Source organism: Metopolophium dirhodum, chromosome 1, assembly GCF_019925205.1.
Source record: "Metopolophium dirhodum isolate CAU chromosome 1, ASM1992520v1, whole genome shotgun sequence".
In the NCBI taxonomy this organism is placed as follows: Eukaryota; Metazoa; Arthropoda; class Insecta; order Hemiptera; family Aphididae; genus Metopolophium; species Metopolophium dirhodum.
Window position 1 is genome coordinate 139,079,019 of NC_083560.1, and position 20,628 is coordinate 139,099,646.

Consider the following 20,628-nt stretch of genomic DNA (forward strand, 5'->3'; position numbering starts at 1 on the left):
TTACAATTTTGTATTTATTTAGCACTATTAGGATTAAAAATATTACTTACGGTTGATGCCATCGGGGTTGATATTCCGATAGGTTGGGGACCGGGAGTCTGAGTGCGTGTCGACCTTGCACTCAGACTCCGCGGCGGCCTTACCCTAACGGAACTCAACCCTCCACGTTGTGTGGCTGGTGCTCTCCTAGGTGTTTGTGGGGCTATAAATATAACAAACGTTATTAATTTAATTTTAATTTTATTATGAAAATGCGATATACACTCACCGAGGCATTGCCGGACAGTGTGCCCCATTTTATTGCATCTATAACATCCTGAAACACGATGTAGGCGTTAATTAATAGTAAACTTTTAAATTTTCCTATCACCTATGTACTTACGGCGTTTGGGGGGTGCCTTTCGCGGCGGTTGATGGCGATGGCGTGCGGCGACGGCGGTCTCGGCCGGCGGTGCAGGGGCGGCGGTGCTCATGTTTAGTGTTTGCACCGCCGCATTGAAGTTGATCTTTATATAATTCATTCTAAAAAGAAAAAAGATGCAACATTTACAGTATGTCAGCGCAATATATTTGTTTTTTCTATATTGGTCTCCCCGACCTGTGCAACGTAGACACAGTATAGATATTTAACAACTTTGCCGGAAAGCGTGGACAGGTGCTTACAAAAAATCTAAGTTTAAACATTAAATATTTTAATTTTCTGACGGAAAGCATTTGTTACATTATACTGATTGATAAATACCTGCGATCTGCGGTGAACGTTTTAAAAAAAAAAATTAAATTAATAATACAAAATATACTCACGTGTTGTCCGTCGGACGGCAGTCGGATGTTTAAGAACGGTTTGTGGGACGTCGGCGCAGTTAATTGTCAACGCAGGTAACCCATGCAGGTAACAAATTGATTAATTGACATTATATCGACATTGATTGATACACACGCAAACATGATTTTCAAAAATTCCCGCCTTCGACAAAATACCGACTATTACTTATAACGACAACAATTACTTATTACTACGGCGAACGTCATTAGAAGTGACTGACCTGCTAGACACCCAAAAAAATACGGCGACTAAATGATTTGCACGGACGCCCGAAATATTTTGAATTTTTTTCATGTAAATTATTACTTAATTTTGCGTTTTCGGTGACAGTTATGAACGCTGTCCGCGATTCGACGCAGTCGGATTGCATACCTGACAACGTGACCCGGCCGTTGCACATTGTCCGCTATCCGACGAAGTCGGATTGCCTACCTGCACCACTGAGGTGACTGACCTGCTAGACACCCTAAAAAGACGGTGTCTATATGATTTGCATAAAAGCCCGAAATGTTTTACTTTTTTTTTTCACAGTAAAGAAAGCTGTCCGATATCCGACGCAGTCGGATTGCATACCTGACGACGTGACCCGGCCGTCGCATATTGTCTGCTACTCGGACCACTAAGGTGACTGACCTCCTAGACACCCTTAAAAGACGGTGGCTATATGATTTGCATAGAAGCCCGAAATGTTTTGAATTTTATTACTTAATTTTCCGTTTTCGGTGACAGTAATGAACGTTGTCCGCGATTCGACGCAGTCGGATTGCCTACCCTTATTACTACGGCGAACGTCATTCGAGGTGACTGACCTGCTAGACACCCATAAAAAGACGGCGGCTATATGATTTTCATGGACCCCCGAAATGTCTTACAATTTTTTTCACGTTTCACGTTTTGAACGTTGCATACCTGTTGCCGAGACATATAAGTCTAACGTCGAGGTAGGTGACTGACCCGCCAAACCCCAAATAAATCGAGGTGGCTATATGATTATCCGAAATATTTGAATTCTATTACTTGATTTTGCGTTTTTGAAGGCAGTAAAAAACTTACAGCTCTCCGGTTAACTAATCCACTATCCTTCTCACAAATCCACCATTCTTTTCATTAATCCAACATCCTTATCAGCAATCCAAAATCCTTATCACTTATCCACTTTTCTTATCAATATCCACCGTTCTTATCATAACACTCATAACCGACATCGGTTGACGACCAGACCACAAGACCACTGCGGCATCCGACATCGACAACACTCCTCACCAACCACGGGGGGTCTGGGGGTCTCCCCCAGCGACGCTCGGAGAGCTAGTCTTATAGTATAAAACGAAGACCCGTGTGGCGCCTCCTATGTCGATTTTCCGTACCAGCGTAAGAGACTACCAATGAAAAAATTCGACGGGCGGTCTCCCGGCGGCGGCGGAGCCGTCGCCGCGTTATCACTCCTTCTTATCACTTTTCGCGATTTCTTTCGATATTTTCAAAATTTCTTCACATTTCGAGTTTTACCCCCCCCTGGGGTCCCCGGGCGGCCCCGCTCGGACCTTATTCGCGTTCCCCGGTAAATTCACGTACCGCGCGCGGCCGTAATTTTTTCCCGGCGGGCCCGCCGCGTGGGCCGTTACGTGAAAACCGAGCGCCGCCGTCGCGGGCGTTTTTTGCCTTTTTTTTTCGAGAATTCGAGTTTTAGCCCTCTTCGAGGCGTCCGCCCTCCCCGTTCGCGACTCATTCGCGTTCCCCGTTACGTTTATAGGTCGCGCGCGGCCGTACTCGAATATTTTAGTGCGCCGCGGCGTAGAGAACGATAGCGGAAAGCGCGGCGTCGTCGCCGTCTTACCGATTTTTCCGACTTTTTCGACTAGAGTCGCGTCTCGCCGCTCTCTCGAAAGTCTCACCTCCCCGTCGACGCGATATTCGCGTTCCCAGCTAAATTTATAGGCCGCGCGCGGCCGTACTTCGTCCGAGACGAGTCCCGGGGCCGCGGGACGACGCCGAGAGCGGAGCGCCGATATCGCCGCCGTCGAGTAGGTATTACTATATACAGGCATAAATACGTGCGTCGGAGGGACCGATTTTTTTTCGCGAATATCGCGTTTTCGACGTCCGGGGGTGGCGGAGCCTGTCGTCCGCCGCCCGAAGCGGTGGGATCGCCGGCTCAAAAGCCCTCCGCGGACGCCGGGACCGCGTTCGCGATTCGCCGGGACGGCGAAACCGCTTAAGAGTCATAGATTCGACACAACTTTTCAACTCGGTAGGTAGGTAGGTAGGTAAGGCGTCGGTGCGGTTGACCCGGGGGTCGTGGTTTCGATGCCGGCCGCCGGGAATTTCGTAAATTTGCGGCGGCCGTGATATTTCGGAATTTTTTTTTTTCGCGTTTTTTTTTTGTCATTTTCCTTTCGCCATCACTTTCGCCTTATCACTTTTGACGAATTTTCAAAATTTCTTCAAAATTCGTGTTTTAACGCCTTCGCGCACCTCGGACGGCCCCGTTCGGACCTTATTCGCGTTCCCCGTTAAATTGTGAGGCCGCGCGCGGCAGTACTTTGTCCCGTCCCGTCCCGCCGAGGCCGAGACGACGTGCGATAGGAGTGCCGCCGTCGCCCGCGTTTTTCGATAATTTTTTCGAATAGTCGAGTTTTAACCGTTTTGGAAACGTCTCACCTCCCGTTCGCGACTTATTCGCGTTCCCCGTTACATTAATAGGCCGCGCGCGGCCGTACTTGAATATTTTAGAGCGCCGCGGCGTAGAGAACGATAGCGAAAAGCGCGGCGTCGTCGCCGTCTTACCGAGTTTTCCGAGTTTTTCGACTAAAGTCGCGTCTCGCCGCTCTCTCAAAAGGGACGACGCCGAGAGTGGAGTGCTGATATCGCCGCCGTCGAGTAGGTATTACTATATACAGGCATGAATACGTGCGTCGGAGGGTCCGATTTTTTCGCGTTTTCGACGTCCGAGGGTGGTGGAGCCGGTCGTCCGCTACCCGTTGCGGTGGGATCGCCGGCTCAAAAGCCCTCCACGGACGCCGGGACCGCGTTCGCGATTTGCCGGGACGGCGAAACGGCTTAAGAGTCATAGATTCGACGCCAGTTTCCAACTCTGTAGGTAGGTAGGTAGGTAAGGCGTCGGTGCGGATGACCCGGGGAGTTATGAACAGTTATGAACGTTGTCCGCGATTCGACGCAGTCGGATTGCATACCTGACGAAGTTACCCAGCCGTCGCACATTGTCCGCTATCCGACGAAGTCGGATTGCCTACTCGGACCACCGAGGTGACTGACCTGCTAGACACCCTTAAAAGACGATTGCTATATGATTTGCATAGAAGCCCGAAATGTTTTGAATTTTTTTTCACGTAATTAATTTTTCCGTTTTCGGTGACAGTTATGAACGTTGTCCGCGATTCGACGCAGTCGGATTGCATACCTGACGAAGTTACCCAGCCGTCGCACATTGTCCGCTATCCGACGAAGTCGGATTGCCTACTCGGACCACCGAGGTGACTGACCTGCTAGACACCCTTAAAAGACGATTGCTATATGATTTCCATAGAAGCCCGAAATGTTTTGAATTTTTTTTCACGTAATTAATTTTTCCGTTTTCGGTGACAGTTATGAACGTTGTCCGCGATTCGACGCAGTCGGATTGCATACCTGACGAAGTTACCCAGCCGTCGCACATTGTCCGCTATCCGACGAAGTCGGATTGCCTACTCGGACCACTGAGGTGACTGACCTGCTAGACACCCTTAAAAGACGATTGCTATATGATTTGCATAGAAGCCCGAAATGTTTTGAATTTTTTTCACGTAATTAATTTTTCCGTTTTCGGTGACAGTAATGAACGTTGTCCGCGATTCGACGTAGTCGGATTGCATACCTGACGAAGTTACCCAGCCGTCGCACATTGTCCGCTATCCGACGAAGTCGGATTGCCTACTCGGACCACTGAGGTGACTGACCTGCTAGACACCCTTATAAGACGATTGCTATATGATTTGCATAGAAGCCCGAAATGTTTTGAATTTTGCATATTTTTTTTCACGTAATTTATTACTTAATTTTGCATTTTTGGCGACAGTTGTGAACGCTGTCCGCTATTCGACGCAGTCGGATTGCATACCTGATGACGTGACCCGGCCGACGCATATTGTCTGCTATCTGACGAAGTCGGATTGCCTACCCACACCACTGAGGTGACTGACCTGCTAGACACCCTTAAAAGACGATTGCTATATGATTTGCATAGAAGCCCGAAATGTTTTGAATTTTTTTCACGAAACTTATTACCTAATTTCGCGTTTTCGGCGACAGTAATGGACGCTGTCCGCGATTCGACGCAGTCGGATTGCATACCTGACGACGTGACCCGGCCGTCGCATATTGTCTGCTATCCGTCGAATTCGGATTGCCTACTCGGACCACTGAGGTGACTGACCTGCTAGACACCCTACCCTTATTATTACGGTGAACGTCATTTGAGGTTACTGACCACCTAGACACTCAAAAATATACGACGGCTATATGACTTGCATGGACGCCCGAAATGTTACAATTTTTTTCATGAAACTTATTACCTAATTTCGCGTTTTCGGCGACAGTAATGAACGCTGTCCGCGATTCGACGCAGTCGGATTGCATACCTGACGACCGGCCGACCTATATTGTCTGCTATCCGACGAAGTCGGATTGCCTACTCGGACCACTGAGGTGACTGACCTGCTAGACACCCTTAAAAGACGATTGCTATATGATTTGCATAGAAGCCCGAAATGTTTTGAATTTTTTTTCAAGTAATTAATTTTTCCGTTCTCGGTGACAGTAATGAACGCTGTCCGCGATTCGACGCAGTCGGATTGCATACCTGACGAAGTTACCCAGTTGTCGCACATTGTCCACCATTCACAATCCACTATTCTTATCATTAACCCAGAATCCTTATCAGAAATCCAAAATCCTTATCACTAATCCACCATCCTTATCATAAATCCACTTTTCTTATCAAAATCTAAAATCCTTATCACTTAATTTTTTCACAGATCCCTATCACTAGACCTCTGTATCACCCATACACCGCGTCGGCTTCGGTTGACGACCAGACCACAAGACCACTGCGGTTTCGATGCCGGCCGCCGGGAGTCAATTTGCGGCGGCCGTGTTAAATCGGAATTTTTTTTTCCACATTTTTTTTTTTGTCATTTTCCTTTCGCTATCATTTTCGCCTTATCATATTATATATTCGTATTGAACGAAAATTTTACCTTTTTTTTCAAAATTCGAGTTTTACCCCTTTCGAAGACGTCGGACCTCCCCCTTGATGACTTAATCGCGTTCTCCGCTAAATGTATTGACCGCCTGTGGCTGTACTTCGTTCGCGAACAGCGAGATCGGACGGCGTCGTTATTATTATGTACAGGCATATATTATATATATATGCGTCGAAGCGTTCGATTTTATATTTTACAGACTTTTGCCTACTCGGTCTCGGTGACGCCGTGAGCTACTCATATCGGTATACATATATATTTGATACACGATATAGCCACAGAAGGTACTGTAGGTACATGTATACTTAATTAAATAAACGCCTAAATGTTAAGAGTTGATACGGTCGTTGGGTTAGTTGAATTATATAATAATATCCTAGCTCGAGTCGACGATGGATGTGACGGAAACGTTCGAATACTTATATTATTATTGATCGATTGGTCGATATGACTATACTACGGGTAGGTATATTTTGTATGCCACACTAAATTTTTGTTTACCAAATTTGACTCACCTAAAAACTGTAATTTATTATTTACCTTTTGATTATCTATTTATTAATTTGATTTTATGCTCATGATTAAATACACAATACCTACCTACATAAGTAATATCAAATAGTATAGCCAATTCATTATACAATTTAACTTTATATTAATGATTACCAGTTCTGACTCACCTAAAAACTGCAATATAGTATGTACCTACTACATAGTAAAGAGCATAAAATCAAATTAATAAACAGTTAATTTAAAGGTAAATAACAAATTGATAATAACGAATTGCAACAGATTCTAAATAATATTAATACAATAACAAAATATAACTTATGGAATATATGGGACGGTTCTTTTATACTTGAATTAGACAATAGTAATATAATTTACCTACATTGTATAATATGTAGGTAGTACTAAATATATTACAGTTTTTAGGGCAGTTGATTGTTTGAGGTAATATAATTTGCTAATTATAAATTTTATGTATGATACAAAGCTGCTGCAGATACTATATAGTACAATAATTATTATGAACTTATAGATCTTAATGTATTTAATTAAATTCTGGCAGTTAAATTGTATAAAGATATGGCTATACTATTTGATATTACTTATGTAGGTAGGTTTAGTTATGAGTATTAAGTGATCAATTAGACTATTTGATAAATAATTAGCTACATTTATTAAGCATTGTTTGATAGGTTCAATCATTAGCATAAAATCAAATTAATAAAATATAACAAATATACACAGCTAATGCTTTTATTATCTTATAATAACTAAACTAAATGTTAACTATGTAGTACCCACTTCATTCATTACAGATTTTTGGTGAGTCAAATTTGTTGTAGCATACAAAGATGATACAGATTTTAAATAATACAATATTAATAAAGAAAATAAAAATGTATGTATTTAATTAAAGTCTGGAAATTAAATTGTATGATTATATGACTATATACTATTTGAAACAACTTATATAGGTAGGTTTAATTATGAGTATTATATGAAATCAACTATTTAATACATAATAAATTAATTACTCGAATAGACAATAGTAACATAACTAATGTACATGCATACTATGTTGTGCTAAATATATTACAGTTCAAGTGAGTTTATTTACCCCGTAAAGAGCATAAAATCAAATTAATAAACAGTTAATTTAAAGGTAAATAACAAATTGATATACACAGCTATTGCTTTTATTGTCTACCTTTATTGAGCAATATTTATTGGACTCGATTATGTGGTTAAATATTAAATATGTAATACCTATACTATGCAGTAGGTACTTAATATATTACAGTTTTTAGGTTAGTCAAATTTGGTAATCATAAATTTACTGCAACAGATTCTAAATAATACAATAACAAAATAGAACTTATGGAATATATGGGACGGTTCTTTTATACTTGAATTAGACAATAGTAATATAATTTACCTACATGTATACTATGAAGGTAGTACTAAATATATTAAAATTTTTATGGCAGTTGATTCTTTGAGGTAATATGATTTGCTAATTATAAATTTTATGTATGATGCATAGCTGCTGCATATACTATATAATACAATAATAATTATTATAAACTAATAGATCTACATGTATTTAATTAAATTCTGGCAGTTAAATTGTATAATGATATGGCTATACTATTCGATATTACTTATGTAGGTAGGTTTAGTTATGAGTAGCAAGTGATCAATTAAACTATTTGATAAATTGTTAGCTACATTTATTAAGCATCGTTTGATAGGTTCAATCTTTAGCATAAAATCAAATTAATAAAAAACAAATATACACAGCTATTGCTTTTATTATCTATGTTTATAAAGCAACACTCCCATATCGTTTGACATGGGCTCGAATATTAAATATTAAAAATATAATATACTATGTAGTGGGTACTACAGTTTTTAGGTGAGTCAAATTTGGTGTAAAATACTAACGATGCTACAGATTTTAAATAATACAATATAAATAAACATAGGAAGTAAAAATGTATGTATTTAATTAAGGTCTGGAAATTAAATTGTATGATTATATGACTATATACTATTTGAAACAACTTAAATAGGTAGGTTTAATTATGAATATTATATGAAAAACTATTTAATACATAATAAATTAATTACTTGAATAGACAATAGTAACATAACTAACGTATAGTATGTTGTGCTCAATATATTACAGTTCAAGTGAGTTAATTGGTTGAAGTAATGTATTATGATATGACTATACTATATGGATAGGTTTTGAGCCCATGTCAAACGATTATGTGGTTAAATATTAAATATATAATAAAATATTTCAGTTTTTAGGTGAGTCAAATTATGTATATTAATAGACAAAAAATAACATATTATGTATTTAATTAAATTCTGGCAGTTAAATTGTATTATGATATGACTATACCATTAAACTATTTAATAATTAATATTTAATTAATACTATTTTATTATCTACACATTTATTGAGTGACCCCCCTATATTATTTAACAAGGGCTGCATTATATGGTTCTTTACTTGAATAGACAATAGTACAATATAACTATATAGTACCCACTTAATTCATTACAGTTTTTAGGTGACTTGATTGGTTGAGGAAATTAAAAATTATAATGCTGCAGATACCATATAATACAATATTAATAAACAAATAGATTTTCATATATTTCAGTAAAATCTGGTAGTTAAATTGTATAATGATATGCCTATACTGTTTGATATTGCTTATGTATAGATACGTTTAGTAAATATTGTTTTTAAATAAGTAATTGATTAACAACAATAATTAATTTAGCGGCGTAAAGTCGTTATTACTATATACAGGCTTTAATATATGCGTCGGAGGGATATATTTTTTTGCGCATTACGGTTTAAGAGTCATAGATTTGACTTCAGTTTTCAACTCGATAGGTAGGTAGGTAGGTTTAGGCGTATGTGCGGATGACCCGGGGTCGTGGTTTCGATGCCGGTCGCCGGGATTGAAGATAATTTGCGGCGGCCGTGTTAATTCGGAATTTTTTTCTCGCGTTTTTTTTTTCGTTATTTACCTTTCGCTATCACTTCCGCCTTATCACTTTTGACGAATTTTTTCAAAATGTCTTCAAAATTCGTGGTTTAACGCCTTCGTGCACCTCGGACGGCCCCGTTCGGACCTTATTCGCGTTCCCCGTTAAATTTTGAGCAAGACGACGTGCGATAGGAGTTCCGCCGTCGCCCGCGTTTTTCGATAATTTTTTCGAAAAGTCGAGTTTTAACCGTTTTGGAAACGTCTCACCTCCCCGTCGACGCGATATTCGCGTTCCCAGCTAAATTTACAGGCCGCAGGACGCCGCCGTCGAGTGGGTATTACTATATACAGGCATAAATACGTGCGTCAGAAGGTTCGATTTTTTTCGCGAATCTCGCCGTTTCGACGTCCGAAGACAGCGGAGCACGTCGTCCGCTTCCCGACGCGATCGCGTCCCCCTTTACGCGCCCTTTGAAGGACGTCGAAACCACGTTCGTAATTCGCCGGGACGGCGAAACGGCTTAAGAGTCATAGATTCGACACCAGTTTTCATCTCAGTAGGTAAGGCGTAGGTGCGGATGACCCGGGGTCGTGGTTTCGATGCCGGCAGCCGGGATTGAAGATATTTTGCGGCGGCCGTGATAATCCGTATTTTTTTTTCCGTTATTTACTTTTGCTATCACTTCCGCCTCTATTATTCGTAATTAACGAAAATTTCAATATTTTTTTCGAAATTCGAGTTTTACCTCCTTTTCGAACTCCATACAGTTCCGTTGAAACCTTATTCGCGTTCCCTCCTAGATGTATAGGCTGCTCGCGGCCGCGCTTCTTTCGCGACGAGTCCCGGGGGCCGATTGACATCGCGGAGAGCTCCACCGTCGTGTCGCTATTACTATCTTATACAGGCTTGAATATATGCGCCCGAAATGTTTTGAATTTATTACTTAATTTTGTGTTTTCGGCGACAGTAATGAACGTTGTCCGCTATCCGACACGGTCGGATTGCATACCTGACGACGTGACCCGGCCGTCGCATATTGTCTGCTATCCGACGAAGTCGGATTGCCTACTCGGACCACTGAGTTGACTGACCTGCTAGACACCCTAAAAAGACGATGGCTATATGATTTGCATAGAATCCCAAAATGTTTTGAATTTTTTTTCACGTAATTATTTTTTCCATTTTCGGTGACAGTAATGAACGTTGTCCGCGATTCGACGCAGTCGGATTGCATACCTGACGAAGTTACGCAGCCGTCGCACATTGTCCGCTATCCGACGAAGTCGGATTGCCTACCCGCACCACTGAGGTGACTGACCTGCTAGACACCCTAAAAAGACGATGGCTATATGATTTGCATAGAATCCCGAAATGTTTTGAATTTTTTTTTCCGTTTTCGGTGGCAGTAATGAAAGTTGTCCGCGATGCGACGCAGTCGGATTGCATACCTGACGACGTAACCCAGCCGTCGCACATTGTCCGCTATCTGACGAAGTCGGATTGCCTACCCTTATTACTACGCGAACGTCATTCGAGGTTTGACCTGCTAGACACCCATAAAAAGACGGAGGCTATATGATTTTCATGGACCCCCGAAATGTTTTAAAATTTTATTCACAGTAAAGAACGCTGTCCGCTATCCGACGCAGTCGGATTGCATACCTGACGACGTGACCTGGCCATCGCATATTGTCTGCTATCCGACGAAGTCGGATTGCCTACTCGGACCACAAAGGTGACTGACCTGCTAGACACCCTAAAAAGACGATGGCTATATGATTTGCATAGAATCCCGAAATGTTTTGAATTTTTTTTTCCGTTTTCGGTGGCAGTAATGAACGTTGTCCGCGATTAGACGCAGTCGGATTGCATACCTGACGACGTAACCCAGCCGTCGCACATTGTCGGATGCCTTATTACTACAGTGAACGTCATTCGAGGTGACTGACTTGCTAGACACCCATAAAAAGACTGAGACTATATGATTTTCATGGACCCCCGAAATGGTTTAAAATTTTTTTCACGGTAAAGAACGCTGTCCGCTATCCGACGCAGTCGGATTGCATACCTGACGACGTGACCCGACAGTCGCATATTATCTGCTTTCCGACGAAGTCAGATTGCCTACTCGGACCACCGAGTTGAATCAGCAGGTCGCTAGACACCCTAAAAAGACGGTGGCTATATGATTTGCATAGAAGCCCGAAATGTTTTGAATTTTATTACTTAATTTTCCGTTTTCGGTGACAGTAATGAACGTTGTCCGCGATTCGACGCAGTCGGATTGCCTACCCTTATTACTACGGCGAACGTCATTCGAGGTGACTGACCTGCTAGACACCCATAAAAAGACGGCGGCTATATGATTTTCATGGACCCCCGAAATGTTGTACAATTTTTTTCACGTTTTGAACGTTGCATACCTGTTGCCGAGACATATAAGTCCAACGTCGAGGTAGGTGACTGACCCGCTAGACCCCAAATAAATCGAGGTGGCTATATGATTATCCGAAATATTTGATTTCTATTATTTGATTTTGCGTTTTTGAAGGCAGTAAAAAACTTACAGCTCTCCGGTTAACTAATCCACTATCCTTCTCACTAATCCATCATTCTTTTCATTAATCCAACATCCTTATCAGCAATCCAAAATCCTTATCACTTATCCACTTTTCTTATCAATATCCACCGTTCTTATCATAACACTCATAACCGACATCGGTTGACGATCAGACCACAAGACCACTGCGGCTTCCGACATCGAAAACACTCTTTACCGACACCGGTAGAAGACGCGCTTTACGTCCGCTGCCGTCGCGCGCGTTTTTTGCCTTTTTTTTTCGAGAATTCGAGTTTTAGCCCTCTTCGAGGCGTCCGCCCTCCCCGTTTGCCCCTTATTCGCGTTCCCCGCTAAATTTGTAGGCCGCGCGCGGCCGTACTTTCACCGGTACGATTCCCGGGGCCGCGGGACGGCGCCGAGAGTCGAGTGCCGATATCGCCGCCGTCGAGTAGGTATTACTATATACAGGCATAAATACGTGCGTCAGAGGGTCCGATATTTTTCGCGAATATCGCGTTTTCGACGTCCGAGGGTGGCGGAGCCGGTCGTCCGCTGCCCGAAGCCGCGGGATCGCCGGCTCGATAGCCCTCTGCGGACGTCGAATCCGCGTTCGTAATTCGCCGGGACGGCGAAACGGCTTAAGAGTCATAGATTCGACACGAGTCTTCAACTCGGTAGGTAGGTAGGCAGGTAAGGCGTCGGTGCGGATGACCCGGGGGTCGTGGTTTCGATGCCGGACGCCGGGATTGAAAATAATTTGCGGCGGCCGTGTTAGTTCGGAATTCTTTTTTTCGCGTTTTTTTTTTTCGGTATTTAACTTTCGCCATCGCTTCCGCCTTATCGTGATATTCGTATTTAACCAACATTTTACGTTTTTTTTTCAAAATTCGAGTTTTACGCCTATCGAAGACGTCAGACCTCCCCGTTGATGACTTATTCGCGTTCCCCGTCAGATTTTGAGTACTTTTTTGCCCTCCGCGGCCGAGACGACGCGCTTTACGTCCGCCGCCGTTGCGCGCGTTTTTTGCCTTTTTTTTCAAATATTCGAGTTTTAGCCCTTTTCGAGGGGTCTGCCCTCCCCGTTTGCCCCTTATTCGTGTTCCCCGCTAAATTTCTAGGCCGCGCGCCACCGTACTTTCTCCTGTACGAGTCCCGGGGCACCAGTTTCCAACTCAGTATGTAGGTAGGTAGGTGAGGCGTTAGTGCGGATGACCCGGTGTCGTGGTTTCGATGCCGGCCGCCGGGATTGAAGTTAATTTGTGGCGCTCGTGTAATAACGGACCTCTTTTTTCGCCTTTTATAATTCTGACTCCCCGTTTGACCGATTGACGTCGCGGTGAGCGCATGAAAATAAATGAATTAGGCTTGAATATATGCGACGAAGAGCATTTTTTTCACGCGATTTTTCAAATATATGTATATAGATATACATATCATGCTTAATGTTTATGTAGGTCGTATAGGTTCTTATTATCCTACACGTGTATCTGATAAAAGACACCAATATACTAAACACGTATATCGTATGGTAACTTAATAATATTATATCATGTACCTACATAATAAATATATAAACATAACGGTCACGATGTTTTCGTTGGGTCGGTACCGAATGTCTTGACACATAATAATTATTATAATAACTATTACTTCAAGTGTAGGTATACCAATTTGCGTTCAATTGTACACTAATGACGTAGGTAAATATAAGTACGTTAGGTTAGGTGGTTGTTTTTTCTTATTATTATTGTGTGCGTACATACCCACAATACAATAATAGGTGTAAGTGTTTATGCATGCGTGAGAAATATTAAAAGTGGACCATCAATATTATACAGTGCACAATACTACGCGCGATAATACAGTACGACCGTTATTATACGCAACATTATACGCTTTGCGTGGGGTGGAGTGGAGCCGTGGGGGGACAACTTTGGCGACGCGAAACGCGCCCGTGTCAACCTGCCTCATCTCGTGACCGGCGCTCTTGCAACGTACATCAAATCTCACCGAAAAGCCTAATACGTTGTATTATTTAATATTCAGTGCTTTTCTTTGAGTTTTGTTGTTCTGCATTGGGCGCTTTTCACAAACCGGTGAGTAAACTTTTATATCTACTACTACTATATTATACTATTTAGATAGATAAACTACAGGTGTATTCGTGGCGGCGGCGCGTATCGCCAACGAACATATTTTCACCGCCTACAGACATCGTTCTCCGCTGCTCACGGCGCATTTCGAGTTTTTTTCGTACACTTTGAATACCTACAACGTTAATTAAACCGCATTCGTATTAGCTGAATACGTATTAGACGTGTAAGTCCGTTGGCCGTTTCGGCGCGTTGCCATTGCGGACACGTGTTTTACGGTTAATTCATAATATTGTGCTACTGCGAGCTGGGTATGTAATTTTTCGTATTTTTCTATTTTTTATGTACATCATGTAAGCCGGTGTGTACCTATTAATTCTAAAAATAACACACGATACTCATACATCACCGCTGATAACAAACTGTATCAGTCGTTTTTTTTTTACCACGAGGTTTTCATAATATTCAGTATTTACTTTTCACTTATTATTATTCCTATTATTATAATATGTTCGTTCGTGATGATGTTTTTAGGCTATTCAAAATGGTCAAACGCTGTGCTTTATGCGGAGTTGTGGACAACATCGATGACGTTTCCGTACACAGGTATTTCACACAACACGTTGATACATATCGATATATATATTATAATAAATAATGTGTCGCCTCTTAGATTTCCAACTGCCGTACATCGTCGTATTGAGTGGGTGGCATTTGTGGTGGACCATGGTTTTCCCGTGAACCAAACATCTCAGCTGTGTTCGAGGCATTTCGTCCCCGGTGTCGACTACGCTGTGGGAAACGCGCGGCGCCGCCGTCTGTGGCCCATGGCAGTGCCTTCTTTGGTGAGTGTGTTCAATAAATATCATTTCATTGCAGTACACCATGACGGTATGCCCGTCTGACTGGACTTCTAATACTGTTGTATACTCTCGTGAGTTTGATGTACCTACTGTGTATTTCAAACCTAACTTAATTTCATAACTTAACTCAATGGCATTCAAGCTTTTTGTTGTAACATAATACACATGACCTCACAAAAGTATACTTCTAGACCTTATAAATACGGTTTAATACACAATATCAAGTGAATGACATATTATAACAAAATTCATGATATTACACTCATTTGGATCACATATCTTCATTATTTCAAGTTTGATCAATTTTCACAACATTTACAATTTCTGCAGTGCTAATTTCATTTCATTTGTTTACGTTTATTCCATAGTATGTAATTTTTAAAGTTAAGCCAATGACAATGAGTAGTACCCAACCTGCGGTTAAAATTCCTTACATGCTTAATTATTCACTGTGCTCTTAGATGCATATCATTGTTTCTGTACTCTACTATACTACCATACTATACTGGCTCGGTACAACATTCTTGAAAACTAAATGTCTATTTTATCATAAAACTTTCATTCAACTTATTATATTATGATTAAATTGTAGAATAACTTGAACGACATTCAATTGTGTTACTGCTGTTTCAGATTTCAAACACTTTGCTTATCAAACACTGGGTAAAGCTTATTTTACCTAGATTAACTCATAACTATACTAATATATCAACTTTTACTATAGAACACTTAAGGTTTTCTCACATAAATTTACATTTTCTTAATGTTACTACTACACAAAGTAGGTATTACTAGAGACTCCTAACTAACCTCTCCTTTTTTTGTGAACTGTGTACTGGATAAGTGTTTTATAATTTCACATATTGCCGTACTGTTAGCAATGTTAAGATTATTTTAATACTTTCTCTCCTTTATTTATACAACTAACTTTGTTTGTACTACGGTGTAACATATTTACTACTGATGTGTGTTATATCAATACTTAGTGGTGATAAATATAGGTGTGCTTGATTTTATCACATTGAAGACTCTTTAAAAAATAACACCACATATATGATTTCATATTCAACCTTACATTCAACTTATCATATAATGATTTCATATAAATGCACTTATTGCATACGAGTACCTACACTTACTGTTATAGAGTGCAATACATTTTTTAAATGTAAGTCGTTATTGTTGTTGTTACAGTAATACCTAACCAACACAAGATTGAACACACAATCATTAAAATGTTTTCTTTTTATTGTTGTAAGTTAAAGTTCTGTATTAAATAACACATTTTTTTTTCTACTATTACTACTACTACTACTACTACTACTACTACTACTACTACTACTACTACTACTTACTACTGAACTAGGCCATTTGTAAGTTGTGTACTAGATAAGTATTTTATTAGTATTTTATTTTAATACTTAATACAACATTGTACTGATGTTAGGATGGACAGAGCTTAGATTTAGGCGTAGTCACACACATTATTTTGTACAACTCTTTGAAAAATGATCTGGACTACAACATGTATACTTTTATACTTTTATACAGTGCAATACAGTTTTACAACGTTTCAAAGTTATTGTTGTTAGAAAGATTATTAGTATGTGTGAAACAACTTAAATATTCTTCTGTGGATTTCTTTGTTCTATGATTGGTACTTGTAAATACAACAGATATCTTAACCTAGAGCATTGTACTGATGTTATTTAGGTAGACCTTTTTCTCTTGAAAATCTCTTAACAACATTTATCTTATACTATCTATATTGTTGTATTGATGTTTTACACACCTTCAATGGCATTTAGTAGTATTATACAAGTTCTACGGTTACAGTTAGTTATTATATTATTATAGGCATTTGGAAAGTTTTCTTACACAGTTAATATACATTACTTTGTAATGTATAGTTAATTATATTCAATATTTTATTGGTGTTTGACCACCAATTGTCATTACAATGTTTGTATATTATAATACATTTAAACGCCTATGTCAAGAACTTTGTGATTTATATCAGTATGAATTATTTTAAATAATAGTCCAAATATCAGTTAGTTTCAAGTAGACTGTATTGTTATGTTTGTATTATTTTTACTGTGATAGGTAACGTTTTAATTGTATCATCAATATTTTACTAGCTACCTTATTATTATTATTACCTACCTATTACACTCTAAGCTATTTTACCTCTCATCACTTAGAATTACTGGTAATTTGTAAATAATTTGTAACGTCTATGTAAGAATAAAAATAATATTGCAAGGCGAATCATGACTTATATTTAATAGCCTAAAGTTTTATTTGTATCGTCACCGTATTATAATGACACATCAGTATTGGTTGGTGTTCTTTGTATTACACTACCTATTTTTGTGATACACATCTACCAATGGCACAAACTATTCAAATACATAATTACACAAGTGAACATATCACATCAGACCCCTAGAAATTGTACATCTAACACATAGGCTACTCATATTATTATACTCTAATATTACTACTATTAACTAATGTGTTAACCATGATTATTATATTAAGGTAAGAAATAAAAACAAGACATGTGAAAAAAAAAGTTTTTATTCATGAGATCTGAAAAATATTAGAGGAAAAAATATTGTTAGGATAATGGCATTACAAAAAAATTATCCAATTGACTACTTACGGTGTTGAAATTATTAGCGCCTCCAGCTGCCGCAACGCCGAATCACACGAGCCACCAGCCATCGATTCATACAACGTCTACAATTTATATAAACAAATTAAACATGGCATTAAAAGGTATTCTCAAATTCACAACTAACTGTGGTCTCTCCAATACCACATGTGTGCATTCATATCTTACAATTTTGTATTTATTTAGCACTATTAGGATTAAAAATATTACTTACGGTTGATGCCATCGGGGTTGATATTCCGATAGGTTGGGGACCGGGAGTCTGAGTGCGTGTCGACCTTGCACTCAGACTCCGCGGCGGCCTTACCCTAACGGAACTCAACCCTCCACGTTGTGTGGCTGGTGCTCTCCTAGGTGTTTGTGGGGCTATAAATATAACAAACGTTATTAATTTAATTTTAATTTTATTATGAAAATGCGATATACACTCACCGAGGCATTGCCGGACAGTGTGCCCCATTTTATTGCATCTATAACATCCTGAAACACGATGTAGGCGTTAATTAATAGTAAACTTTTAAATTTTCCTATCACCTATGTACTTACGGCGTTTGGGGGGTGCCTTTCGCGGCGGTTGATGGCGATGGCGTGCGGCGACGGCGGTCTCGGCCGGCGGTGCAGGGGCGGCGGTGCTCATGTTTAGTGTTTGCACCGCCGCATTGAAGTTGATCTTTATATAATTCATTCTAAAAAGAAAAAAGATGCAACATTTACAGTATGTCAGCGCAATATATTTGTTTTTTCTATATTGGTCTCCCCGACCTGTGCAACGTAGACACAGTATAGATATTTAACAACTTTGCCGGAAAGCGTGGACAGGTGCTTACAAAAAATCTAAGTTTAAACATTAAATATTTTAATTTTCTGACGGAAAGCATTTGTTACATTATACTGATTGATAAATACCTGCGATCTGCGGTGAACGTTTTAAAAAAAAAAATTAAATTAATAATACAAAATATACTCACGTGTTGTCCGTCGGACGGCAGTCGGATGTTTAAGAACGGTTTGTGGGACGTCGGCGCAGTTAATTGTCAACGCAGGTAACCCATGCAGGTAACAAATTGATTAATTGACATTATATCGACATTGATTGATACACACGCAAACATGATTTTCAAAAATTCCCGCCTTCGACAAAATACCGACTATTACTTATAACGACAACAATTACTTATTACTACGGCGAACGTCATTAGAAGTGACTGACCTGCTAGACACCCAAAAAAATACGGCGACTAAATGATTTGCACGGACGCCCGAAATATTTTGAATTTTTTTCATGTAAATTATTACTTAATTTTGCGTTTTCGGTGACAGTTATGAACGCTGTCCGCGATTCGACGCAGTCGGATTGCATACCTGACAACGTGACCCGGCCGTTGCACATTGTCCGCTATCCGACGAAGTCGGATTGCCTACCTGCACCACTGAGGTGACTGACCTGCTAGACACCCTAAAAAGACGGTGTCTATATGATTTGCATAAAAGCCCGAAATGTTTTACTTTTTTTTTTCACAGTAAAGAAAGCTGTCCGATATCCGACGCAGTCAGATTGCATACCTGACGACGTGACCCGGCCGTCGCATATTGTCTGCTACTCGGACCACTAAGGTGACTGACCTCCTAGACACCCTTAAAAGACGGTGGCTATATGATTTGCATAGAAGCCCGAAATGTTTTGAATTTTATTACTTAATTTTCCGTTTTCGGTGACAGTAATGAACGTTGTCCGCGATTCGACGCAGTCGGATTGGCTACCCTTATTACTACGGCGAACGTCATTCGAGGTGACTGACCTGCTAGACACCCATAAAAAGACGGCGGCTATATGATTTTCATGGACCCCCGAAATGTCTTACAATTTTTTTCACGTTTCACGTTTTGAACGTTGCATACCTGTTGCCGAGACATATAAGTCTAACGTCGAGGTAGGTGACTGACCCGCCAAACCCCAAATAAATCGAGGTGGCTATATGATTATCCGAAATATTTGAATTCTATTACTTGATTTTGCGTTTTTGAAGGCAGTAAAAAACTTACAGCTCTCCGGTTAACTAATCCACTATCCTTCTCACAAATCCACCATTCTTTTCATTAATCCAACATCCTTATCAGCAATCCAAAATCCTTATCACTTATCCACTTTTCTTATCAATATCCACCGTTCTTATCATAACACTCATAACCGACATCGGTTGACGACCAGACCACAAGACCACTGCGGCATCCGACATCGACAACACTCCTCACCAACCACGGGGGGTCTGGGGGTCTCCCCCAGCGACGCTCGGAGAGCTAGTCTTATAGTATAAAACAGAAACCCGAGGGCGCGGCCTGTGGCGAATTTCCGAACCAGCGTAAGAGACTACCAATGAAAAAATTCGACGGGCGGTCTCCCGGCGGCGGCGGAGCCGTCGCCGCGTTATCACTCCTTCTTATCACTTTTCGCGATTTCTTTCGATATTTTCAAAATTTCTTCACATTTCGAGTTTTACCCCCCCCCTGGGGTCCCCGGGCGGCCCCGCTCGGACCTTATTCGCGTTCCCCGGTAAATTCACGTACCGCGCGCGGCCGTAATTTTTTCCCGGCGGGCCCGCCGCGTGGGCCGTTACGTGAAAACCGAGCGCCGCCGTCGCGGGCGTTTTTTGCCTTTTTTTTTCGAGAATTCGAGTTTTAGCCCTCTTCGAGGCGTCCGCCCTCCCCGTTCGCGACTCATTCGCGTTCCCCGTTACGTTTATAGGTCGCGCGCGGCCGTACTCGAATATTTTAGTGCGCCGCGGCGTAGAGAACGATAGCGGAAAGCGCGGCGTCGTCGCCGTC

General features: G+C 40.7%; 2 protein-coding genes across 2 annotated transcripts; both read right to left on the reverse strand.

The window, feature by feature from the left end:
- Positions 1-14: 14 nt before the first annotated feature.
- Positions 15-17,962, reverse strand: LOC132932754 (uncharacterized). The gene is made up of 5 exons (XM_060999119.1): positions 17,933-17,962; positions 17,794-17,870; positions 383-522; positions 269-316; positions 15-202 (listed from the first exon to the last, which is right to left on the reverse strand). The coding sequence occupies exons 1-5, from the start codon at positions 17,960-17,962 to the stop codon at positions 15-17; spliced, it is 483 nt and encodes a 160-aa protein (XP_060855102.1).
- A 21-nt stretch (positions 17,963-17,983) lies between these two features.
- LOC132932755 (uncharacterized) lies at positions 17,984-18,490 on the reverse strand. Its single transcript, XM_060999120.1, has 3 exons — positions 18,352-18,490; positions 18,238-18,285; positions 17,984-18,171 (listed from the first exon to the last, which is right to left on the reverse strand). Exons 1-3 carry the CDS (start codon positions 18,488-18,490, stop codon positions 17,984-17,986), a joined length of 375 nt encoding a protein of 124 aa, XP_060855103.1.
- Between the last annotated feature and the right edge of the window lie 2,138 nt (positions 18,491-20,628).

Excerpts from the sequence above, each read along its gene's own strand:
- LOC132932754 (XM_060999119.1), bottom strand. The coding sequence starts at position 17,962 with ATGCACACATGTGGTATTGGAGAGACCACA. Across the intron at positions 317-382 it reads AAAGGCACCCCCCAAACGCC|GATGTTATAGATGCAATAAA; the intron begins GTAAGTACATAG and ends ATCGTGTTTCAG. Across the intron at positions 203-268 it reads CACTGTCCGGCAATGCCTCG|CCCCACAAACACCTAGGAGA; the intron begins GTGAGTGTATAT and ends TTATATTTATAG.
- LOC132932755 (XM_060999120.1), bottom strand. The coding sequence starts at position 18,490 with ATGAATTATATAAAGATCAACTTCAATGCGGCGGTGCAAACACTAAAC. Across the intron at positions 18,286-18,351 it reads AAAGGCACCCCCCAAACGCC|GATGTTATAGATGCAATAAA; the intron begins GTAAGTACATAG and ends ATCGTGTTTCAG. Across the intron at positions 18,172-18,237 it reads CACTGTCCGGCAATGCCTCG|CCCCACAAACACCTAGGAGA; the intron begins GTGAGTGTATAT and ends TTATATTTATAG.